The sequence below is a fragment of the Plectropomus leopardus genome, chromosome 15, assembly GCF_026936395.1.
Source record: "Plectropomus leopardus strain MGB_pleo_1.0 chromosome 15, ASM2693639v1, whole genome shotgun sequence".
NCBI lineage: Eukaryota > Metazoa > Chordata > Actinopteri > Perciformes > Serranidae > Plectropomus > Plectropomus leopardus.
In genome coordinates this window covers 26,976,058-26,996,391 of record NC_142190.1, presented here as the reverse complement: position 1 = coordinate 26,996,391, position 20,334 = coordinate 26,976,058, and the positions used below count along the sequence as shown (strand labels likewise).

At 39.1% G+C, this 20,334-nt stretch overlaps 1 protein-coding gene across 2 annotated transcripts; it reads right to left on the bottom strand.

Annotated features, from left to right (window-relative positions):
• Positions 1–219: 219 nt before the first annotated feature.
• Positions 220–19,012, bottom strand: pls3 (plastin 3 (T isoform)). 2 transcript variants are annotated; one of them, XM_042499037.2, is made up of 16 exons: positions 18,869–19,012; positions 12,747–12,851; positions 12,025–12,176; positions 9,106–9,235; positions 8,745–8,877; positions 7,625–7,706; positions 7,375–7,540; positions 7,139–7,281; positions 6,235–6,330; positions 5,941–6,136; positions 4,767–4,845; positions 4,527–4,644; positions 4,305–4,438; positions 2,555–2,678; positions 1,432–1,556; positions 220–1,331 (listed from the first exon to the last, which is right to left on the bottom strand). In XM_042499037.2, exons 2-16 carry the CDS (start codon positions 12,805–12,807, stop codon positions 1,199–1,201), a joined length of 1,872 nt encoding a protein of 623 aa, XP_042354971.1. In that variant the 5' UTR covers positions 12,808–12,851; positions 18,869–19,012; the 3' UTR covers positions 220–1,198. The 2 variants fall into 2 exon arrangements, with proteins under 2 accessions (XP_042354971.1, XP_042354973.1); XM_042499039.2 differs by having other exon boundaries at positions 18,807–18,930.
• Positions 19,013–20,334: the final 1,322 nt, after the last annotated feature.

The window sequence follows — 20,334 nt, the reverse complement described above, 5'->3', positions numbered from 1 at the left end:
ATACATCCATGAGAAAGTGACACCAAATTTTGCAAAAACGTATCCAACCTTCAATGACTCAAAACATGAAAATGTGTCAAGTCAAAGGAACTTGTACTGTGAAACACATTTGGATCACCATTACTGTTCAGTCAGAATAACGACTGATTAGCACAGTCATTTTTGCACACCTCTATTTCTACATAACAGCTTGAAAAAAAATAAGATAAAACTCATGAGCAGTTTTCAAATTCATATTTATTGTTACATGTAAAGCAATTGGAGTAGACATGAACATGAGACCAAATACAATTTGGCCATTGTCATAGAATATCATAAAACTACCTGGAATGAAGTTATGGTTTATATTTGGTAATGTTGAATACAAAAGGAAAAAAAAGGGGGAAACCTGAAAGCGTGAGTACAAGTCGTCTTTAAGACAAGTAGAAGGCACAGCAGAAGCCAGTAGAGTCCAGTCCACCTACTCCTTATCCGACGTAACAGACCAAAAACACAGAAGTCCAAGACAACACAGACTAGACGCCCCAAAATAACAGCATTTACCTCGAGTATAATCCCAAGAAACGAACATATGACGAGAACGAGAATACAGACAGCACGCCAGGGGTCACGACTACAATTTGACCGTATGGCTTCTGTATACAGATATGTGGAAGTTTATGGTGCCAGTTATTAAGACATGCTTGTACTTCATTAAGTGAGAGGAAATGTTTGGGTGGTTTTTGAATGTGCTCCACCTGAACATCCTCAAACTTTTATTCTTTTCTTTGCCTTGTCAAGCATTTATTTATAAGCGTGGTATTCAGGAATGTGTTGCTTAGTCAAGGATATAATTTACTTTATCAGTCCGAGTAAAAAATATGTAAACAACCTTGCAGCTGGAAATATGAATGCTCACTTTAAAAGATAGCATTCTTGTACATTAATCAAGAGTTCTGAATATCAAAAGTAACAAGTTGTCCTCTGTAACACGAGACCCATCTCTTTAGAAATTTTAGTGTTGTTGATTCGCCTTCAATAAGAACACATTCTTCAGTAAACACCTCAAAAAAGGGCAGGGATGCATGCGAATTTCTGATTTTGACAGCATGTTATTCTCATACAAAAAAAAAAAAAAAAGTCCTTCTTCAGTTTGGGGAGCTCTTCAAAGTCTTAATGGCTTGTGTGTTTTAGTGTCACAATGATCCCAGCCAGTCTATTAGACTCTCTTCATCCCCCGACCCATCAAGCAGGCAAAAACTGTCATCACCATTTTGGGCTTGACCTCCACAAGGTCTTCTGGGAGAGCGTAGACGCGGGCGCCGATCTTCCTCGCCATAGAGACGGCGTATCTAAGGACAAAGGGGTCAACTCATATAAAAACGGTTCACACAGTTATCAAAATAATGGCAAAAGGTTGCTTCTCTTTCCGTCTGTCGAAGAAAATCTTACTTGGCGTTCTCCAGCTTGTCGTCTTCAGAGAGAGTGCCGGTTTTGACCAAATCATGATTGATGCTTCCGGGCTGGATGGCGTCTATCAGATCCAGTACTGCAGCACTGCTGCTGATCTCTTTGTCCTGATGGCCACACAACACACAGACTAAGACGATACCACAGAAGCTTACCTGACTGACAGGTTTTTATCACACTATCTTTATAGAAATTATATTTAAAAAAATATGTCACCTGCAAAATGACCATTTGTATATCACTCACTGCATTACCTTGAATTTGTTAAGAAAACGTTTTTTTTTCTTGCATACCCCCATGGTGAACAAAGAATCCAAAAAAGGCAAACATTCTTCATGTATAGAAAATCAGGTCTGCATTAAACAACAAAACTATATCAAAAAGTCATTTTACAAATTCTCACACAACTCACACGGTATAATCCATGTCTCATTTATCCAGTTGTATACTCAGTACTTCCCAAACACGCATTTTATCTAAAACTTACAATTTAACAACACTTCTGCTTATGAATAGTGCATGAAGAACTGTGTCTGGGCACACACGTTTGTATCAACTCTCCTTGAGCTGAGTTCAAATTCACATGTGTTTCCAGGTACACTACTTTGCTGTTCATGAGACTGTTTTGCACTGTCATGTTTTGCATGTGTTTGGGAAGTACTGAGCGGACTTTGATTATACTGCACAAGATGTTTCGGTATAGTTTTGCTGTTTTTTTTAGTGTGGTCCCTGTTTACATCATTTCATCAAGAATGTTCGCCTCTTTTGAATTCTCTGTTCACACTGGAGGCATGCCAGGAAAGTTTTCTTAAAAAATTCAAGAAACAGGCGTTGAGTATTTGAAAAACATATGTTCATTTTGTGGGTGCAGTATTCCTTTAGACTCCCCGATTTAGTTCATAGCATTTGATGCAGCAAATATTTAAAAGATGCTTATGTTTCTCACTTTGAAATTGTGAGATGCAGTTGAAAATTCAGGAGCTTAGATTATTTGGTAACTCTTAAACTCTTGTGTCAAAGGTCCATATTACAATAACTGAAAGCACTCTGCTCATACAGTTATTGTCACAGAATTGTACTAAAAGAAAGAGAAAAACAGGTTTACCTTAAAGCTTGAAATCTTGGTTGATTTTCCAGCTTCCGCCAACGTTTTGTTCACCCACTTTATGATCAAGTCATCATTCGCTTTCTCTCCATCACCCAGTTCCTCCAGCACATTCAATGTATATCTGAAAGATATAAGACGCGTAATGTTTCTTCTAGATATGAACTGAACAGTGCAGTTTAACGATTTTAGACTTGGGATAAAACATCAGGGCAGAAACTTGAATGATAAATCATTTTGGTTTTGTATCAGAACCATGGGGTCCTTCTGTATTGTGATTTTTAGACAACCCAAACAAAACACAAGTATGTGGAAATACTAAATATGTCAACACACATCCTGGCAACTGAGTTTATGGCAATGTGGTCTCAATCTGGTGGAACATACACATTAACAACACCACTGGCATGAAATAGAGGTCACCAACATCCCACTGCCTAAAAACTGTTTACAGTAAATATACAGAGTTAACACAATGAATCTGACAATGGAGACAATAGTGATTGTTTCGAAATGCCACACACAGATACTGACTGAAACACAAATACTTATTTGGATCCAACTATTTTAATTCAAAGATCAGTCCATGGTCATGTACCCAAATATCCTCTTGATTTGTTTGTTTAACACCCCAAAATCTCAGTAATTCCTTGCTAGTAATCTACTAATCTGGAATCTACTGGTTCCAGACCAACTACTGTAGTATAGCCACACTTTTGAATGCTTTGGTGGCATCTTAGCAAGCTGAACTGCCAATGACAGGGCTAACTGTTGGCATCAGTGCCTTCTTTTACTAATGTAGCAAAAATAAGGCATATCCCATTTTGTAATAAAAACAGAAAAAATGGTACAATCCTTTGTTACTTCTAGGCTGGATAATTAATTCCTTATTATCATTTTGCTTCAACAAGTCTCTAAAGACTCTCCAACTGATCTAGATTGTTGCAGCATTTGTTCTAACAGCAACAGAGAAAACAAGTCATATTTGTCCTGTTTTAGCTTCTCCACATTGGCTCACTGTAAAATCCAGAATTGAATTTAAAATCCTTCTCCTCACTTACAAACCTCTAAATGGTGAAGCTCTGTCATATCTGAGATAGGTCATAACACTATATTCACCAGAAAACTGCATTCCGAGAATTTAAGGTTACTTTTGGTTTCTAGAGTCTCCAATAGTAGAAAGAGGCGCCAGAGCCTTCAGCTATCAGGCTGGAGCCATCTTTAAGTTTCAATCCAAGGGGCTGACATCATCTTTACATTTAAGAGTAGCGTACAGTTAGGACTGGCTCAGGCTTGCCTTGGACCAGCCCCTAGTAAGGGTCCAAAGACAGAGGGATTTTGTATGTATTAAAGCCCTATGTTACCTAACGGTTATTAACAAGTTTAACGACAGAGTTGAGTTGTTTCGGGACTTTTTAAAAGGCTCAATTTTGGATGCTTGCTGCTGCTGCTGTATTAGCTTTTACGAACTAGGAAGACTTGCTTGGAGGATAGCGACTATGGAAATGGCAAGAGAAAGTTTACTGATTTGGCAGAGAGTCAAGACTCAACAGAATCAGATCCCTAGCGTTAATAGGATTAAATGCAGGTATGCAGAAGTTTCGATATTACTTGGTACTGGGTTATTCAGATCAATACCTTAAAGTTATTGAGTATCAATACCCAGCCCTACCAGGGTATTTGAGTTTTTTACTCTTAAGGACCAAAATAAGATGTTTTCTTGAGTGATCATAATGAAGCTGTGTTTTACTTTCTCATCAGCTGCCACACCAGTGCCAAAGTCAGGGTAGATGTGCCATTGTACAGGTCCTCCCCGCCGATGCCAACAAGGGAGAACTTTGCGTCGTTTTTCCCCAGTTCCAATGCATAGTTACAATTCTCCAGCTAGAGGCACAAATAAAACAGTTGTCAAAAGAGAGTCAAAACAGTTTATTTATTTATTTTTTGCATAACATAGATTTAAAGGATTTACCTTTTTCATCATAGATCCATGCTTGGGGTAAGGCGGCTTGTTGACCTTGTTGCTCCAGTCAACATACACTTTAATCTTCTCATAGAGTTGAAGGATAACCATGGCATCCTGTAGGTCTCTGCAAGACAAGATTGTGTTTGATAATCAGTAACATTTAATAAGTTATGAAATCTTTTTAGATGTAAGTGTACATGAGAGTGAGATAAACTGTGTCCTACTTATCTTGTTTGTGATACGTACCCATACAGATGATTGACATGTGGGTTCACTCCCAGAGAGTTCATCCAGTTTCTGAATGTCCTCTCTTCCCGCGTCTCACCTAGACGGCAAAGAATCATGGGATTTAGCTGGCTTTCAGGTTGCGCAGCTAGAGGTTTCATAAATAGTTAGCATAGTTCTAAACATGTAGCTTGTTCATGTCATCAGAACTTCTGCCACTCTGTTACCTATACAAGACAAATATCTGGTATCTAACCAACTATCACTGACTGTTAAAAAATATACAGTATGTTCTGCATACTAAATACTGTATCCAATAGGAGCCAAAGTTAGGAGAGGCTTGTTGTCACACTGTTAAAAATGAAATGAGTTGCCTGTAGGCCAGTTAGTTAGCTAACAAAAAGCAACTGTTTGTTCAGAGCTCGTTCTTCTGAGGCTGTAGCGTTAATCTTTCTGGCTGTCATTTGGGTATTTAAACCTTATTTTTTTCACAGTACATTCTCCTGCACGATGGTTGCGGTCCTGGATACTGGGAAATTTGTGAAAACTAGAATTATCGCCACACAGTTGTATGTCTTCCTCTCTTTTCCTGAGATATGATATTGAGTAATGGCCAGAAAAGGGTTTTTTGCTAATCATTATGACACTGTGTAGATGACCTCTGACCTTTTCAATATAAAAAGTGTCATTACTTCATCTTATTACACATTTGTGTGAAATTTTAGTAGATAATTTATTGTTGAGTTGTGGTCAAAAATCTGTTTTTATGAGGTCACAATGACCTTGACATTTGATCTTGCAGAACTTGTGGAAACTCGCTCAAGGCCTTCTACAGATATTGCATTCACAAGAATGACATGGATGTAAGGTCACTATGACCTTGACCTTTGACCATCAAATTCTTATCAGTTCATTGTTGAATCCAAGTTTGTGTCAAATTTGCAGAAATTCTATCATCTTATTGAGATATTGTGTTCATAAGAATGAGACAGATGAGGTCACAGTGATCTTGACCTTTGACCTATGACCACCAAAATCCATCAGTTGATCTTTAAGTCCAAGTGGATGTTTGTGCTAAATTTGAAGAAATTCCCTCAAGGCGTTCTTGAGATATTGTGTTCTGGCTACGACTATTGCTACAAACTAAAAATCTCTAATAGTAGAAGTTAAGAATTCAATCTCTGCGCGTCCTCACCTTCAAGAAGTCCCCAGTCTATGTCCTCATTCTCAGGTTTGGTCAGTCCTGGATATTTGTTGAACAAATTAGCCACAAAGGCAAGGTTGAGTTTTGGGTTTCCGCTGACGACATCAGCTGGGGTGACAAACTGTCGACAGTCGAGCCTGTCGGCCTGCTGCAGCATGGCCTCTGCCCTCTTCAAGTCGTCTTTCTCCTGAACACACAGACACATGCTCCGATCAGAGACACAGTACAGCTGTTACCATGTACTGAAGACACTCAGCTGTGAGTGCTGACTGTTAGACTGCTTACATTGAAGCCTGCCATGCTAATGTCTATGCGTGGCTGATCTTCCTCTGTGCCTTTTGGGGAGATTTGATTGAGGAGATGGAAATAGGCCCTTGAGTCCTGGAAAAATAATACAAAGAAAGACAATTAGATTTCTACAAATAAAAATCCACCCTGTAACATAGTTTTACTTTTTGTCTCATTATAGTAACTGTACTATATAGAGTATCGATAAACTTGTTATTGCTTTTGAGCAGCTTTCACTGTGCACCACCTCTAACCACCAAAATCTGAGGTCATTGTGGAGTTCCAAGTTGATTTTTTTCCTTCAAGGTGTTCTTGAGATTTCGCAATCATGAGAACAAGATGGGCAGACAACCCAAAAACATAATAATCAGACAGGTGCAGTAGCTTGTCATATACCTGCTTGGTTGTTTTTCAACGTGGCACGGCACCGCCCAACAGTGTAATGTCATTTCACAACCAACAAATACTGTGCATCTGACATACTTTCACTTTTATCTGAAGATCCTTAGTAACTGCCATGTTGCAAACAATAAACCCCCAATCCACTTTTTACCACTTTAAACCCAAAATGTGCACATAATATGTCCAGTGCTTACATACACATTTGCCAGTGTTCCCCAGAAAGGGACACAAAATGTTCAGTTCCATTTTAGGAGCGGTGGAAGCAGTTGTGCAAACACAAACAGTGCCTGGCCTAGTGTGCTGATAGATAACAGTGTTGGTGGACTTAGTAGCTACAGAAGAACATGGAAAATGAAAGGGGTACAAACATCACATACCCAAAGAACCTTAGAACCGAAACTTTTGATCCTTACTATATCTCTAAAATGTTTTAGTGGTTTCTCTTTACTGCTAGACTTTATATCCACCTGCTGGGTTTAATGTCAGTGAGTGGGCCCACCTTGATGTCACCGCTAAAGTTGTTGATCTTCTGCCAGCCAGCATTTTCCAGATGAAAGTTTGCCCAGCGCAACAGCAGTTCTTCTGGAGACAGCTTCATCAGGTCCTCCAGGGTTTCCCCGTCTCTCAGCAATGCTGCCAGTGCTGTGGCGGGGTGTTAATCATCAGTTAGGATACTTGACAATAGACCAAGCTTAATGCATGTTATGTAATGGTCCAATCAACTATGCCCAGTACCTTCATTTCTGCTGAGCTCAATGTCAGCAAAAAGACCGATCTTGATGATCTGCCACAGCAGACCAAGCACCAGATGGGGCTTTCCCTCTTTTAAGTCTAAAGCACCGATGTTCACCACATGGCAGCCAATAGCAGAAGCTGAGTTAAGGGCCAAGTTCAGATTCTCCTGCAAGGTACAAACACATCAGTTGTTGGAAAACCCCAATAATAAGCAAGAGAAAGAGCAGCCCTGACAGTAAATTCACCTGACCTGCATCGTAAACGTTGTCAGCTTCGTCGTATTTATGACCCTCTCATCGATAGTGTCTGGCACTGACAGGTTAATCATTTTGCTGTGTACAAAACCAGATGTGAAATTTCATCAGACATTTGATGCAGTTTCCTTGTAAAAAAAAAAAAAAATGTTAATTGCTTGCAAAAGATGCATTCTTTCAAAAAGTGGCATTAAGCAACTTGGTGTCCAAAATTCGTCCTAATGGCCAAGCAGCAACTTTGCAGCTCTGCAGTTTCTCTTATATTAATCAAAACTCTAACAGTGTTTGGCAGCTAAAAATCTGCACTTTGTTCAAAATACAGCAGTGTTTGCAAATTTGATTGAGTTACTTTCATTTTAAGGGTGTCTACAGGTATCAAAAACTTCAATTTAATGCTTTTTAAGACCTTTTCAAGATCATTTTTAACCAAATTTAAGACAGGACAAACCCTCTTGTTCTTATTCAAGCATTAAAGTTATATATCATGGTGAGTATTATATATGTGGTCCTGTGCAGAGGTAGATTTTTTTATGTAGAGAATGTGGTTATTAGAGTGAGTTAGATCAATCTACATTTTGCCAACAGGTGAGTGCAAGTATAAAGTGAAAAGACTAATAGTTTAAGCTTGACTCGTTTTGACAAAAAGTAATTAAAAGATGAATTGATTAAATTAGATAAAACTTTCTGCGGCAATTGAGACCTCACAAATTTAAATATGATACTATTTAATGACTTTTAAAGACTAAAATTATTAACATTTTCAATTTTAATTCATTTTTTGGATTTTGAAGATGACCTGCAGACACCCTGATTTTTTTTTCTTAATTTTACTTTTTTTTAAAAACTAAACTTTTTGTTTCAAGTGATATACAACTGCAGAGCTTTTTAATCAAAGTAGTAGTATTTTTAGTAGTATCACTATCTTCTTGGCAAAGCAAAGCAAGAAGTTGTTAGAGTTGACTGATATCCCAGTACAGCCTCACATTTGTCTTTTCTTCAGTCAGCATGTGATCACAACATTAAGTGCAGTGAGATGCAGGTATCTGACATTTAATTATCGGGGTGAGGGAGGAGGGAGTTGTGTTGCTGGCTTGAGGTGAAAACAGAAAAACTCACCAGAGTACGATACCGTCTTTGACAGATGTGAAGAGAGACTCTGTGTTGGGATCCATGGGCAGGACGTGTTTGCAGTCACGGTCTTTTTCCAGAGCAGTGTTGATCCAGTTCACAAAGGCAAATCGCTCCTCCTCTGTAAGAAACAAAACACACACAGGTATCGGTTAAAAGCCATAACACCAACAATATAATGTGGCAGTGCTGCTCATTATGAGTCATTTCAGTGGGTCATATTGTCCATTATGGGTTTCTTTTTTGGTAAATGGAGCATCTGCTGCTGAAGTGCATAGAAAGTGAGCAGTTTATGACAAACATGAGTGGTAACAGGAGAGACGAAGGGGACGATGGACAGGTGTCCTACCAGAGTATGAGTGTTGTGTGCCTTCACTTGACAGCTCCGATGTCCCTCCAATAGCCAGGATGCCTTCTTTTCTGTTGATGGCCTTGCGGAAAGTTTTTGCTACTTCACTGTTCTTCAGCTCGTGGATGATCTAAAATGAGATAAAAGAAAACTCAGACACCAACTGCCACTATGCCTCAGAAACTCTGCGTTATTGTTTTAGGCTGAAATTTATGGATTATTAAGACGTGTTTGTGTGTATTTTGATTTGTGGATAATAGATTGCGTTGTAGAGGTTGACCAATTGGCCCATAATCACTGGCAAAATCGTCTTCTGTTGTTCAGACTTTTCAATTACAGCATTTCTGTTGTTTCAGCGTCACATCAGTTTTAACAAGGAAAAGATCACCAAATGTTTTACAGGACTAACTAAATCATTTTCTGACACATAAACTCAGTTGCCACTTTATTAAGTACACCTCTCCAATCTGATGTAATTCAGTTCAGTTCGTTTGGTGGTGTCGCACTGGTCATTATTTTAGGAGCAGTTTCTACTTTTTCGTCCTCCCTATTTATATACCAGAAGGGGTCACAACTAAAAATACATCTATATATAATGCAGTTCCAACACCACCATTAACTATGACCTCAATGCTAAAACATATAATTTAAAAAAACAAAAAAACACCTTAATGGCAGTGTCAACAAAAAAAATCCCCACAACCTTAAAACATTACAGAAATCAGAAAAAATGGACTTAATGGCAAAACATCTGTATAAAATTGCATTAGACTGTACAGATGAATGTAATCAAGTGTCCACTGAAAGCATAGGTCAATCACAACCAGGTCAATCACATGTTGTGTTATTAAACTATGATTCTGGTGATTGGACTTGTAAAACCCTTCACATTTTTGCTACCACAAATCGCTCATGATTTGTCATTTATTTTTAAAAGTTTTGACTCTTCGGTTGCAGCCATACTTATGTGTGCAGGCCTCAATCTTCCTCTTGTGACTGCATCTCTTGTTGTTCTGTGGAGCTCCTGGCTTAGAAGATAAGTCGAACACTGAGGCTCATATTTGAGTTATGCAGTGTTCATTTAATATGAAAGATCCAAAAGAGTCAGGTTGATGTGTTCATAAAAGTGACTGATGTGTTCACTACACATTTAAATATTACAGTGTTGAGTGTGTGAGTGCCAGTATGTCATTATCAACAGTGACAGTAAACCGCCAGGGCTACGGCTGTTATCATCCTCCACACTAACACCACTCTCAGGCTTGTCCCAACATCAAATAATAGAGAGGTCTGTGCTTTGAGTCCTAAGCAGCTCTGACAGAAAGTATTCTCTGATAGTGATAGTATGTGCGATACTTCCTGAATGTGAAGTTATCGCTGCTGCTTCATCAGTGACCTCAGCCCCAAAGGCTGTGGTGTGACCACAAAGAGCTATTCAGCTCGACTGTAAACACAGCACTCTTTACCACAAATATGCAGCAGGTCATAGTGCACAAGCTTGAATGTTTTGACCACTTGAAGCAAAACAGGTAACACAACATGACAGTCATAGATGATAAGACAATTTCCATTTAATTCTACAAATGAGCAAAAAGCTATTCCTTTAGTTTCACATTCACACCCATGGGCAGTTAGGCGGATATTCATATTCATTTCCACATGCATTTAATCTGCGTTGTTATCATTCATAAGGATATTTTGTAAACGGGGGTTTTATCAAAGCCTTGTGAGGAGCACACACCTCTCTAACACAATGGCACAATGCTGTTTAGCTAACTGGAAAGTCCCAGATGTCCCCCTTTCCTGCCGATACATGAACACAACATAAGACATTGCAACAGTCAAATCCCTCTTTTGCATTATCACAAAAACAACTGATTAATCAGGTGATCCTTGTACCATAAATCATAAATAAGGTGACGTCAGGGCTCGACAATAAGGATTGCTCAGATACCCAGGGCAAGTAAAATGCCATGTCTAGGCTAGTAAATCTAGCAACTCGTGCTTAATGAAGCAGGTGGTCAAAAATAAGTGAAAACATCTTTTTTCCTTATCATCTCTCTTGAGAGTTGCACATGTGTAGTTGTACCCATCTGGCACTTGTGAGAATATAGTGGTGGGAAAGGAAAAAGTTTTGAGCTGAAGCATAAGTCCAATTGGATGTTTGTGCCATCACATTCACAAGAATATGACAAATGAGGTCACAGTGACCTTGACCTTTGACCTCTGACCACTAAATTCTAATCAGTCCATTGTTGACTACAAGTGGACATCTGTGCGAAATTTGAAGAAATTCCCCCAAGGTGTTCTTAAGATATCGCGTTCACAAGAAAGGAACGCACATACTGTATGTAAAGAGACAAACAACCCAAAAATAGAATACTCCAGGCCTCTACTACCGCCGGCGCCGAGGCGTAAGAAACAAACACAGCTACAGAACATTTTGGTCAACACTCCTGATCTTGAATCCTGCTGCACTTCTGTACCAGAAGCTGCTTCTATGAATGACTGCTCTCTCTAAATGACTGCTCCCTCATCACTGCTGAAACAAAATACTGGAACTCACACCACTTTGCTGACCTCACTTCCACATTCCCTCTGTGTGTGTGTGTGTGTGTGTGTGTGTGTGTGTGTGTGTGTGTGTGTGTGTGTGTGTGTGTGTGTGTGTGTGTGTGTGTGTGTGTGTGTGTGTGTGTGTGTGTGTGTGTGTGTTGTGTGTGTGTGTGGTTTGAGAGGCCTTTCAACTTCATCGTTCATGGAGCTGCTAAAAGTTGCTTTGCGTAGCAGCCCCACCCAGCTGGGCGAGTTGCTTTTAGGGCAGAACAGGAAACAAAGACCGCCTCAGAGTGAGAAAAAGCTCTGAACAGAAGGTGAAAACTTCTTGATGGTACAAACTGTTCTAAGCTCCCTTTAACTTACCGACAGAAACTCATCGAAGCTTATCTTATCATCCTGGTTGCGATCGAGTTTCTGAATGATCTCTCGAACCATGTATCCAGGTCTGGGATAGCCGCTGTCTTTAAGGAGCTCGTGGAGTTCAAAATCACAGATGTATCCATCGCCGTCCAGATCTACACAAGCAAAGGAACTATTAGATACCAGGACATATGGTACATCTATGGCTAAAACACCTTTGACATATCAATAATGAAAATAATGAATTATGAATGAAATAAAAATACTGGGGTTTCTATGGCTTAAAGCAAGTGGGATTTAAGACTTTTTAAGCCTACTTGGAATCAAATTTAAGACTAATTTTACAGAAGCCAATACTGAAGGGAAAAAACATGTACTGACATTAATTAGGTTAGCGGGAATTGTTTTTTATTTCTAAAATATTTATTGTAACATAAAACATGACTCTTTGGTAATGTTAATGCAAGATACATTTGGAAAATTATTATTATTTTGAAGTTACCTATTATTTTGAGCTTTTTGAAAGCAATGTCAGTAAAAAAAGATTAACAAAAGTCCCATCTCCAATGTCTAAGCATTTTTAAGACTTCTGAGAAACTGATTTCAGACATTTTAATGCTGATTAAGGCCTTATTTTTAAAGTGATAGATTCAATGCCTTTTAAGACTTTCTAAGGATCCGCAAGAACCCTGAAATACTGTCATGTTAACGTCGCTTTTACTCACCAATTTTCCCAAACATCTCTCTCATCTCCTCCGTCTCCTCTTTTGTTATCTTTCCAGTCATGTTTCTGTGATTGACCTGAGGTGGTCAGTCAGAGAAAGGTGGGACTGTGGAGAGGAAAACAGCACAGAGTTATCAGCCGAGTCTAAAAATGACAGGACAGAACCCCAACTTCATCAGCCTCCCATAAACCTGCTTTCAGGCCCTGAAATCTACCTAGACCGCTCACTGTTCTGCTCCTCAGATCACAGACTGCTCCGAATGTTTCTGCCTCCTCCCCGCCAGAGAAGTGGCCTTTCCTCCCCAGGCACAGAACAAAATTCACTCCCCATCTTCTGTCAGGTCTAAAAAAGCTTAATGTAGTACCTCCTATATCCGTCTGCTCACTGTTCCCGCTGATCTCCACCCCGGCTGATCATATCTAATGTTCTCTTTAGTTTCTCTCTTTTTAACTCTTTTCCTTTTCCAAGCATGTCTCTCTCCCATAATCAGAGTAATTTCCTGTTCCATTGTATAGCAATGAGCACACGCTGTTAAAAAAAAAAACTGCCGGAGAAGCTGAGACTAATGCACCCATTCTGCTTTCTGCAACACATCCTCAAAATCCACTTTAACCAGAATCTGTTGCTTTTTTTTTAGCCCTTTTAATGGCTTAACAAATCAAATTTAATAATTGAATTTTAGTGTTAAAATAATCTTTCGTGCAAACTTAGCTAGCTGTAATGAGAAGCGATGAAGCGGGCTGCTCCTCCTGAATGTAAAGCCGATGATAATGTTTTATTATGAAGCTGTTTGGGTTATATTTTACATTTTAGCAGAGAAAGTATCCTCAGCCTGCAGAGAGAATCAGTTAAATGTGTATAAAGACTCAAGTCATAGAACAAGACTAAAGCAAGCTAGACTCAATCTGTTATTTTGCTCCACTAAAAACACAGTGTTCCCGAACTCCTCTGAGGCAAAGCAGCCATGTGAAAGTCACTGAAAATGAGGAATTCCTCAGAGTCCCTCCTTCCCGTTCTGTAGTGGCGGAGGAATGCATGAGGTCTGGGTAGATCGAGCCTCACTTACACAGAGGTGAGCAGGGCGTGCTGCCTCGCTCTCTAAACTGGTACGATGGCATTCCTCTTGAACACGAGTGTTCAGAAAACAAAGATGAGGTTTATACTGCTGCGGTGGACTAAGGATCACAGATTTTTCCAGACAGAAAAGTGTTCCCATTTCCTGATTTAAAGCACAGATTGTTGATGTTCACAGCGTATTAGTCAGAACTCCTGGGCAAGGCCATTTCTGGTTTCCACAGTGCTACACGTGTGAAACCATATTAGGAAATAGTCAAATGAATTATGATCCCCGCCTGATTTTTAGTAATAATTAGTTAAAGGTAAATTAAGCTGGTATGAGTGAATTTCTTTGAGAGGTTTCAGCCCATCGAGTCTCTCTGTGACCACAGCAGCCTCACAAGCCCACATTCAAGCAGACGAACAATGAACAAAAGGCCAGTAACCGTGCATCCTCTTTCATGAATGAAACTATTAATAGTATTCATGAAAGATGATTCAACAGTAGCCATGTGGTCTCTGAGATGTGACTCAGTTCTCATAACACTATCCCTACAAACAAAACAAAATGATGAAATAACACTTTGTCCGACAAAATCCAAAAGCTTCCCAACAAAATTATTCAGATGGAATCATGGTTATTTATTTACAATAAAAAAAAGAAAACAGACAAACAAAACACCCAATACAATAAAAAAAAAAGAAAAAAAAAGAAAAGGTTTTAGGTAACAACAATAACAAGGCTAGATTTTTCGCTTTGATCGGCACCAGCACTAACAGAGATACTTTTAAATATGACACCACGAATCACAGAGAACGGGGTGTTTTTCTTCTAAAGCACGAAATCAGGGCAAGCCCAAAACTCCTGACTAAACGATTAGGAAAATGACGATGCCAGTGTTGCTATATTTAACTTTTCTCCAAAAGGATGTGAAATGTGGCTGCTGAAGTCAGCCCCAGGCCGACAAACATTCCCTCCTTTGCCAGCCCTTGTCACACCCTCGACAGAGGGAGAGTGGAAACAGAAGAGGGGTTAAGTACATGGAGCAAGGGCACAGATGGCAGCGGACAAATGTTAGACGTATCACTGATAGTCCAGAAGAATAGCGGGTTTGTAACCGCCGTCACAAACCACGGCAATAAATCCTGGGTAACAGAAGAAAATGAGTTCAGAGCGTCAGGCTCCGAAGACAGTTGCTGTCTTTGACAGCTGGACTGTGTGCTTCGGAGAAGAGAAAATTCCTGCGCTCTTCAGCTAAATGCAGTCAGCAAGCTCCCTAAATGGAATGGCTTGTATTTGCCTAAAGGCATATCAATACTCCTGATAGAGTTCAAACACTTTATTGAAATGTCAGGGCTTAGCTGCAGTGAAAGAGTTTTGGTACATCAGAATGACGCTGCCATTGACTCATCTATTTCATTTGGGAATAGATTTCCTGAATTACAAGATTTTGCAATTTGAACTGAAATTATGAGGGATTCAAAAACAATCCCCAACAAAGGGACAACAAATGCAAGTAATCTCCACACATCTGTTTAGATTTTCAGTCACCCAGGTCACATGGTAGATAGCAGTAGCAAAACAGGAGCAACTGGATTTATTTTGCAGTCTTTAAGACATTTCTCCACTTATTTAAGAGCTATCTCGGTTCTCTTGCTCCTGTTTTGAAACTAGATATCACATGCACACATAAGTATTTCTTCTCAAGCACCAGCTTTAAATGTCGAGTCAAAAACAGCACATTGACGCCATTTACGATCGCCTTTGATGGATCTTGCATTGAATTGAAAGCGCTGGGCTGTTCCCAGATGGCTGAGTTAAATGTGTAGAGCCGACACACCCCGCCCTGCCTGTGCTTCATCCACACAGTTACATGGGAAATGTGAGGCACACAAATAGATTGGGCACCCTTCCCAAGTGTGGTCAAGTTCATATGCGCACACCCAACGTAGTCTGCAAAGAACACAGGACATTTTTACTCAGTCACAATCACCCGCAGATGTGAGTCAAACTGACTCATAAACACCAAATAGTCTGTGACACCAGCCCTTTAGTTCCTGTTTAGGCTGTGTGGATAAGCACAGCCCTACTGACAGGTAAGGCGGAGGCGACGACAACAAATATTGTGTGTTGAGTTTACACAACTCTTACATCATGCGCAGCTGCAAGCATATCACTTTGGGCTGGGTTCAGGGGTGTTATAACAGCATACAAATCTAGGGTATATGGTGAATCATCATGGAAAAATTCAATTGAAATGGTTCCTTGACAAGCATCCCTAACCATGAGAAGCTATCTTAACAGCTTGCTCTGTAAAGTACACTACATTTCCCCAAAGGATGGAGCTGTAGTAAAAGATGAGGCAGGTAAAAGGCGTAAAAACAAGAACCCCTAGTAACCATCACTAAAGAATGTCATTAGACAGGTTACTGAGGAGCTGCTGAATCAGTTGGGTGAGGCAGTTACAGCTTCAGGTAATTATCCACACCTAAGAGGGTTTGCCATTATGCAACAAAAGCACTGTAAAGCATTATCCTTTAATAATCAGACAGCACATGGCACAATTACTGTAAAATACCACCCTTTTCATCACAAAAGCATGACGTGTGTGCATGAGCATGACACTGTATACCTCCCTGCTCTGAGGTTGTTGCTATGTAGCTGACCCCTGACCTCCCAAACAGCGAACATGGACAGAGTGTCTCTGTGGAGCTTAATGACTCATTACACTATTATTTTTTTTGTTGTAGTAGTAAAAGTAGAGTAAAAAGAGCAGTCAGTTTAATGGATTTTACGTCCCACTCAAATATGTTGTCTGTGCCAGTGTTTAACTGCTGGACCTAAGTCCAAAAGTAGGTCACTGGTCCATTCTTGTATGCCTGCAAGTGACTAGTGAAGGTGTCAATTTCGTAAAAAAAAAAAAAAAAAACACACTTAATTTTGAAGTACAGTGAATTTCCTGCACAGAGCTTTAATTTTAAAGTACTGTTTCTGTTTATTCTTGTAATATGTTTTATTTCCTTGTGTTCTAAGTTAAAGTGTTATGTAAAGTTTGTAAAATGACATTTAATATATGGTAATTTAAAATGTGTAAAACTTTAACTAATCACTAACTTGTCCACTTGGTAACCACTGCTTTATGCAATACTTTTTTTGGATGAGTTATCCTTGTACAGAGCCCCATTCCTCGCAGGATTTATCTATCACTTTGTGTATCTTAATGCAGGTTGAGATTCAAAACTAAACATTTTCTATTCAAAAATTTCTACATAGGCTTGGCGGAGAGTACTTTCTAGTTTAAATTAATTTTAAAAAAGGTGCATCAAACATAATTTTTTAATATGTTAAAAAATATAAAGCCGAAAAAAGAAAAACCTAAAAAGTAAACCAAGCACAGCTGTAAACAAACTCAACCACTTTCACTGTGTAAAAAAAACAAAACAAAAAAACAAGTGCAGGCACCTGTTAAAAAAAATCCTGACAGCGCAGAAAGTGGGGCAACCTGTTCACTGGCACAGGTGTGAGTAAGGGCGGAAACAAAACATAAGCACCCTCCCTCCTCCCTCTTCACAGTCTGGTTTGTCTCTACAAGACAACATCAGACATGTCTGCATTTAAAACACCAACAGTAGGAGCTCTGGTGTGGTTCTGCAGCATGAATGAAGAAAACTCACATTTTATTTGAGCTTATGTAAAGCATAGTGCACATACCACACATGCACACATCCATGGGCAATTTGACCACACCACTCAGGCTAATGACAGGTGCAGTTAAAATGATTTACAGCTTCTTTTCTTTACCATCAAAGGATATGCAAATAGCATTTTTCCCCCACTGCTTGCACCTTGAACAACGAGTTCTGAATGTTCATTTAATACTTTTGCCTTTAACAATTAAACATCCTTTACACCATTTCTATCAAAGTATGCTGCTGCACAAGTAAAACAAGACTTAAAGTGATAATTGGCAACAAAAAATACCAAACAATGCTGTTGAGAATCGCAGCAGTGATGCTGGACTGTTAGTATGCCTGTATTCCCAATACGCTTCTTGTACCAAGTCATAATATTTATCTAGTTAAAATGTGGGTCTCTCGGCTACTGTGTGGTAAAGTCTTGTTGTGCAAGACTGTCCTAAAGTAATCCACAATTGGGATCCCAGATGTACATGTGTTGTGGCCCCAGATGTCTCTACAGGAAAAATCTGGTAAATCAATCAGAGCAGTAAACAACTTTTACATAGACCACTGTTTTGCATTAAAAAAAAAACGCTGAGTAACTGAACAGGCTGTCTCATATCAGTGTTAAAACATCCATTAACCTTTAAAAACATATTAAATTAAACATAATTAAATTAAATAAATTAAACATATTCTAAAACCCACTTGAAAAGATCATATACATGAAACGTGTTTTGGAGGATCAGTCCAATGACTGAAAATCCTCTTTGCAAATGTTTCAAATAATTGTGGCACCGAAAGGGAGGGGTAGATCTATTTAACAAAAAGTTACACATTGAGTGGAATTTTGCCGACATAATGAAAAGTGTCAATAAGATGAAACGTCTGTCATTTCTGCAAAAAAGATTTATCACACTCAGCCTCACCTTGTGTAAAGACCATAAGTGTGTGTGTGTGTGTGTGTGTGTGTGTGTACGTATGGGTTATTTTATTTAGCTTGTGTACCAGGAATATTTTAAAAATGAGTGCAGGCTTCCTCCTCAGTGGTGTACTGATATCACGAAATCTAGTAAAAGTCATCTAGTAACAAATTAAACGGGGTAGTTTATTTCAGTATTTCTAGGACCTACCCAGCGTCGCGAGGATGAATAGGCTACAGTGAAGGTGTAGCTAAAAGCTAGCCGGCTAGCGAAACACACGCAAGTTTTACAGGGAGGAAACTATCCCTGTCTAGTCTCCCAAATCTACCCATCTACACAGAGGATAACGGCTGTCACGGAAAGGACAGATAAAGACAAAGACGGTCTTTTAGTAAAAACTTACTGAGACAGACTCTAGCTGTAAGTAGCTGATGGTGTAGAAGTTGCCAGGAAATTGGTACTCACTGTCGGTGCGCCTGAAATTCCAGACAGCGTCCAGTTTGCAGTCCTGCCTCCTCCACGTAGAGACAAAAGTAGACAGCCGTTGGAATGTTGGCCCCGCCCTGTCGGCGACGTCACCACCAGACGCTGATGTCCGGTCTGTGGAGTGTTATCTGTGCCATTTAAAATCCCAAATAAAAAAAAAAGACCTAAAATTGAGAGAAAAAAAGCCTTACATATTAATTTAAAAATATTCATGGATTTGTACTGTGTTGCATATTATATGGGATTTCTTGTACATGTCCTGTGTTTATATGTGTACAGGCTTATTCAATATGTAACCTATGTATATAAATATCTGTACAATTTTATGTATATGTATGAATTATTGTTATTATTGAATTGTTTTTTTTGTTTTTTTAAATAAGACAAGATGCGATGTATGTTGCAACCAGGTGCAACATATGAAAATTCATATGAATATGATAAGCATAGATGTAGATTTTAGTGGGGGCGCACGAGACACCTCCCTTTTAATATATGCACGCCCCCACCCCACGACACACACACTCACACACACACACACACACACACACATAGGTGAAGCAGACGAGTTTTATGTTGATAAAATTAAAAAGACATACTTTGGACTTTTACATTTAATAGGTGAATCTGTGAAAAAACTAGGAAAACTGCATTCAGAACGAAGTTTATTAAGAGATAAACAGATGAATGTAGTGCAGTATGTCTGTTTCTTTAGTTTAAAATGAATTCTGTTCATATCTAATAAATATCTGACCTTTATTTATCCAATTAATGTCGACTTATGTTGACTTTAAAGGATAATTCTGGGTATTAATTACTTAAATGTAATTAAGGCCCTTCAGTTTTAACTGATGCTATCTGGATGATGTGCAAAAGTCATCTAGATGTCATCAGATGAAGATGAAGAACTGACCCATGCAGAAAAAGCTAAAGGCTGGCCCTGGAGCCAATAAAGTCAGAATATGAGGAGACTGAAGTCAGTTTGCATTTGAAATTAGTGTAGTGGCTGGGGGATAGTGTGGTAATAAATTATTAATATCCAGACATCCATCAGTGATGTTTCTTTGCAGTGTAATCTACAAAGGGGTTAGTGTTTGTTGCTGATGCAGGCCTGTTAAAAAATAAGAGGAAATATAAAGCATGCTTTTGGCAGAAGTCGTTGATGAGGTGGAGGAGTGGGCATATGATGGCAGTTTGAGAAACTTAACAAACTAAAGGTGCCTTCGTGAAAATAATAATATGATGCAACATCAAGAAAAGTTTACCTGAAAGGTTTATTCATTTTTTTAATGGTCATTGTCAAAATGGTAGAAAAAATAAATAGTACATGTGATGTACTCCTGTCTGACTCAGTCACTAATGACTTACAGGATTTACAGTGACAGTTCCAGGAAAGAAAGTAGAGATCAGAGCACACAAAACATGGTGGTATACACAGTGGGGAT

Bases quoted from the DNA above. Each gene is read 5' to 3' on its own strand.
- pls3 (XM_042499037.2), bottom strand. From the start codon at position 12,807: ATGACTGGAAAGATAACAAAAGAGGAGACGGAGGAGATGAGAGAGATG. The intron at 4,645-4,766 runs GTACGTATCACA...CTTGTCTTGCAG, and splicing joins CATGTCAATCATCTGTATGG to AGACCTACAGGATGCCATGG. The intron at 1,332-1,431 runs GTAAGATTTTCT...CTTTGTCCTTAG, and splicing joins GACAAGCTGGAGAACGCCAA to ATACGCCGTCTCTATGGCGA.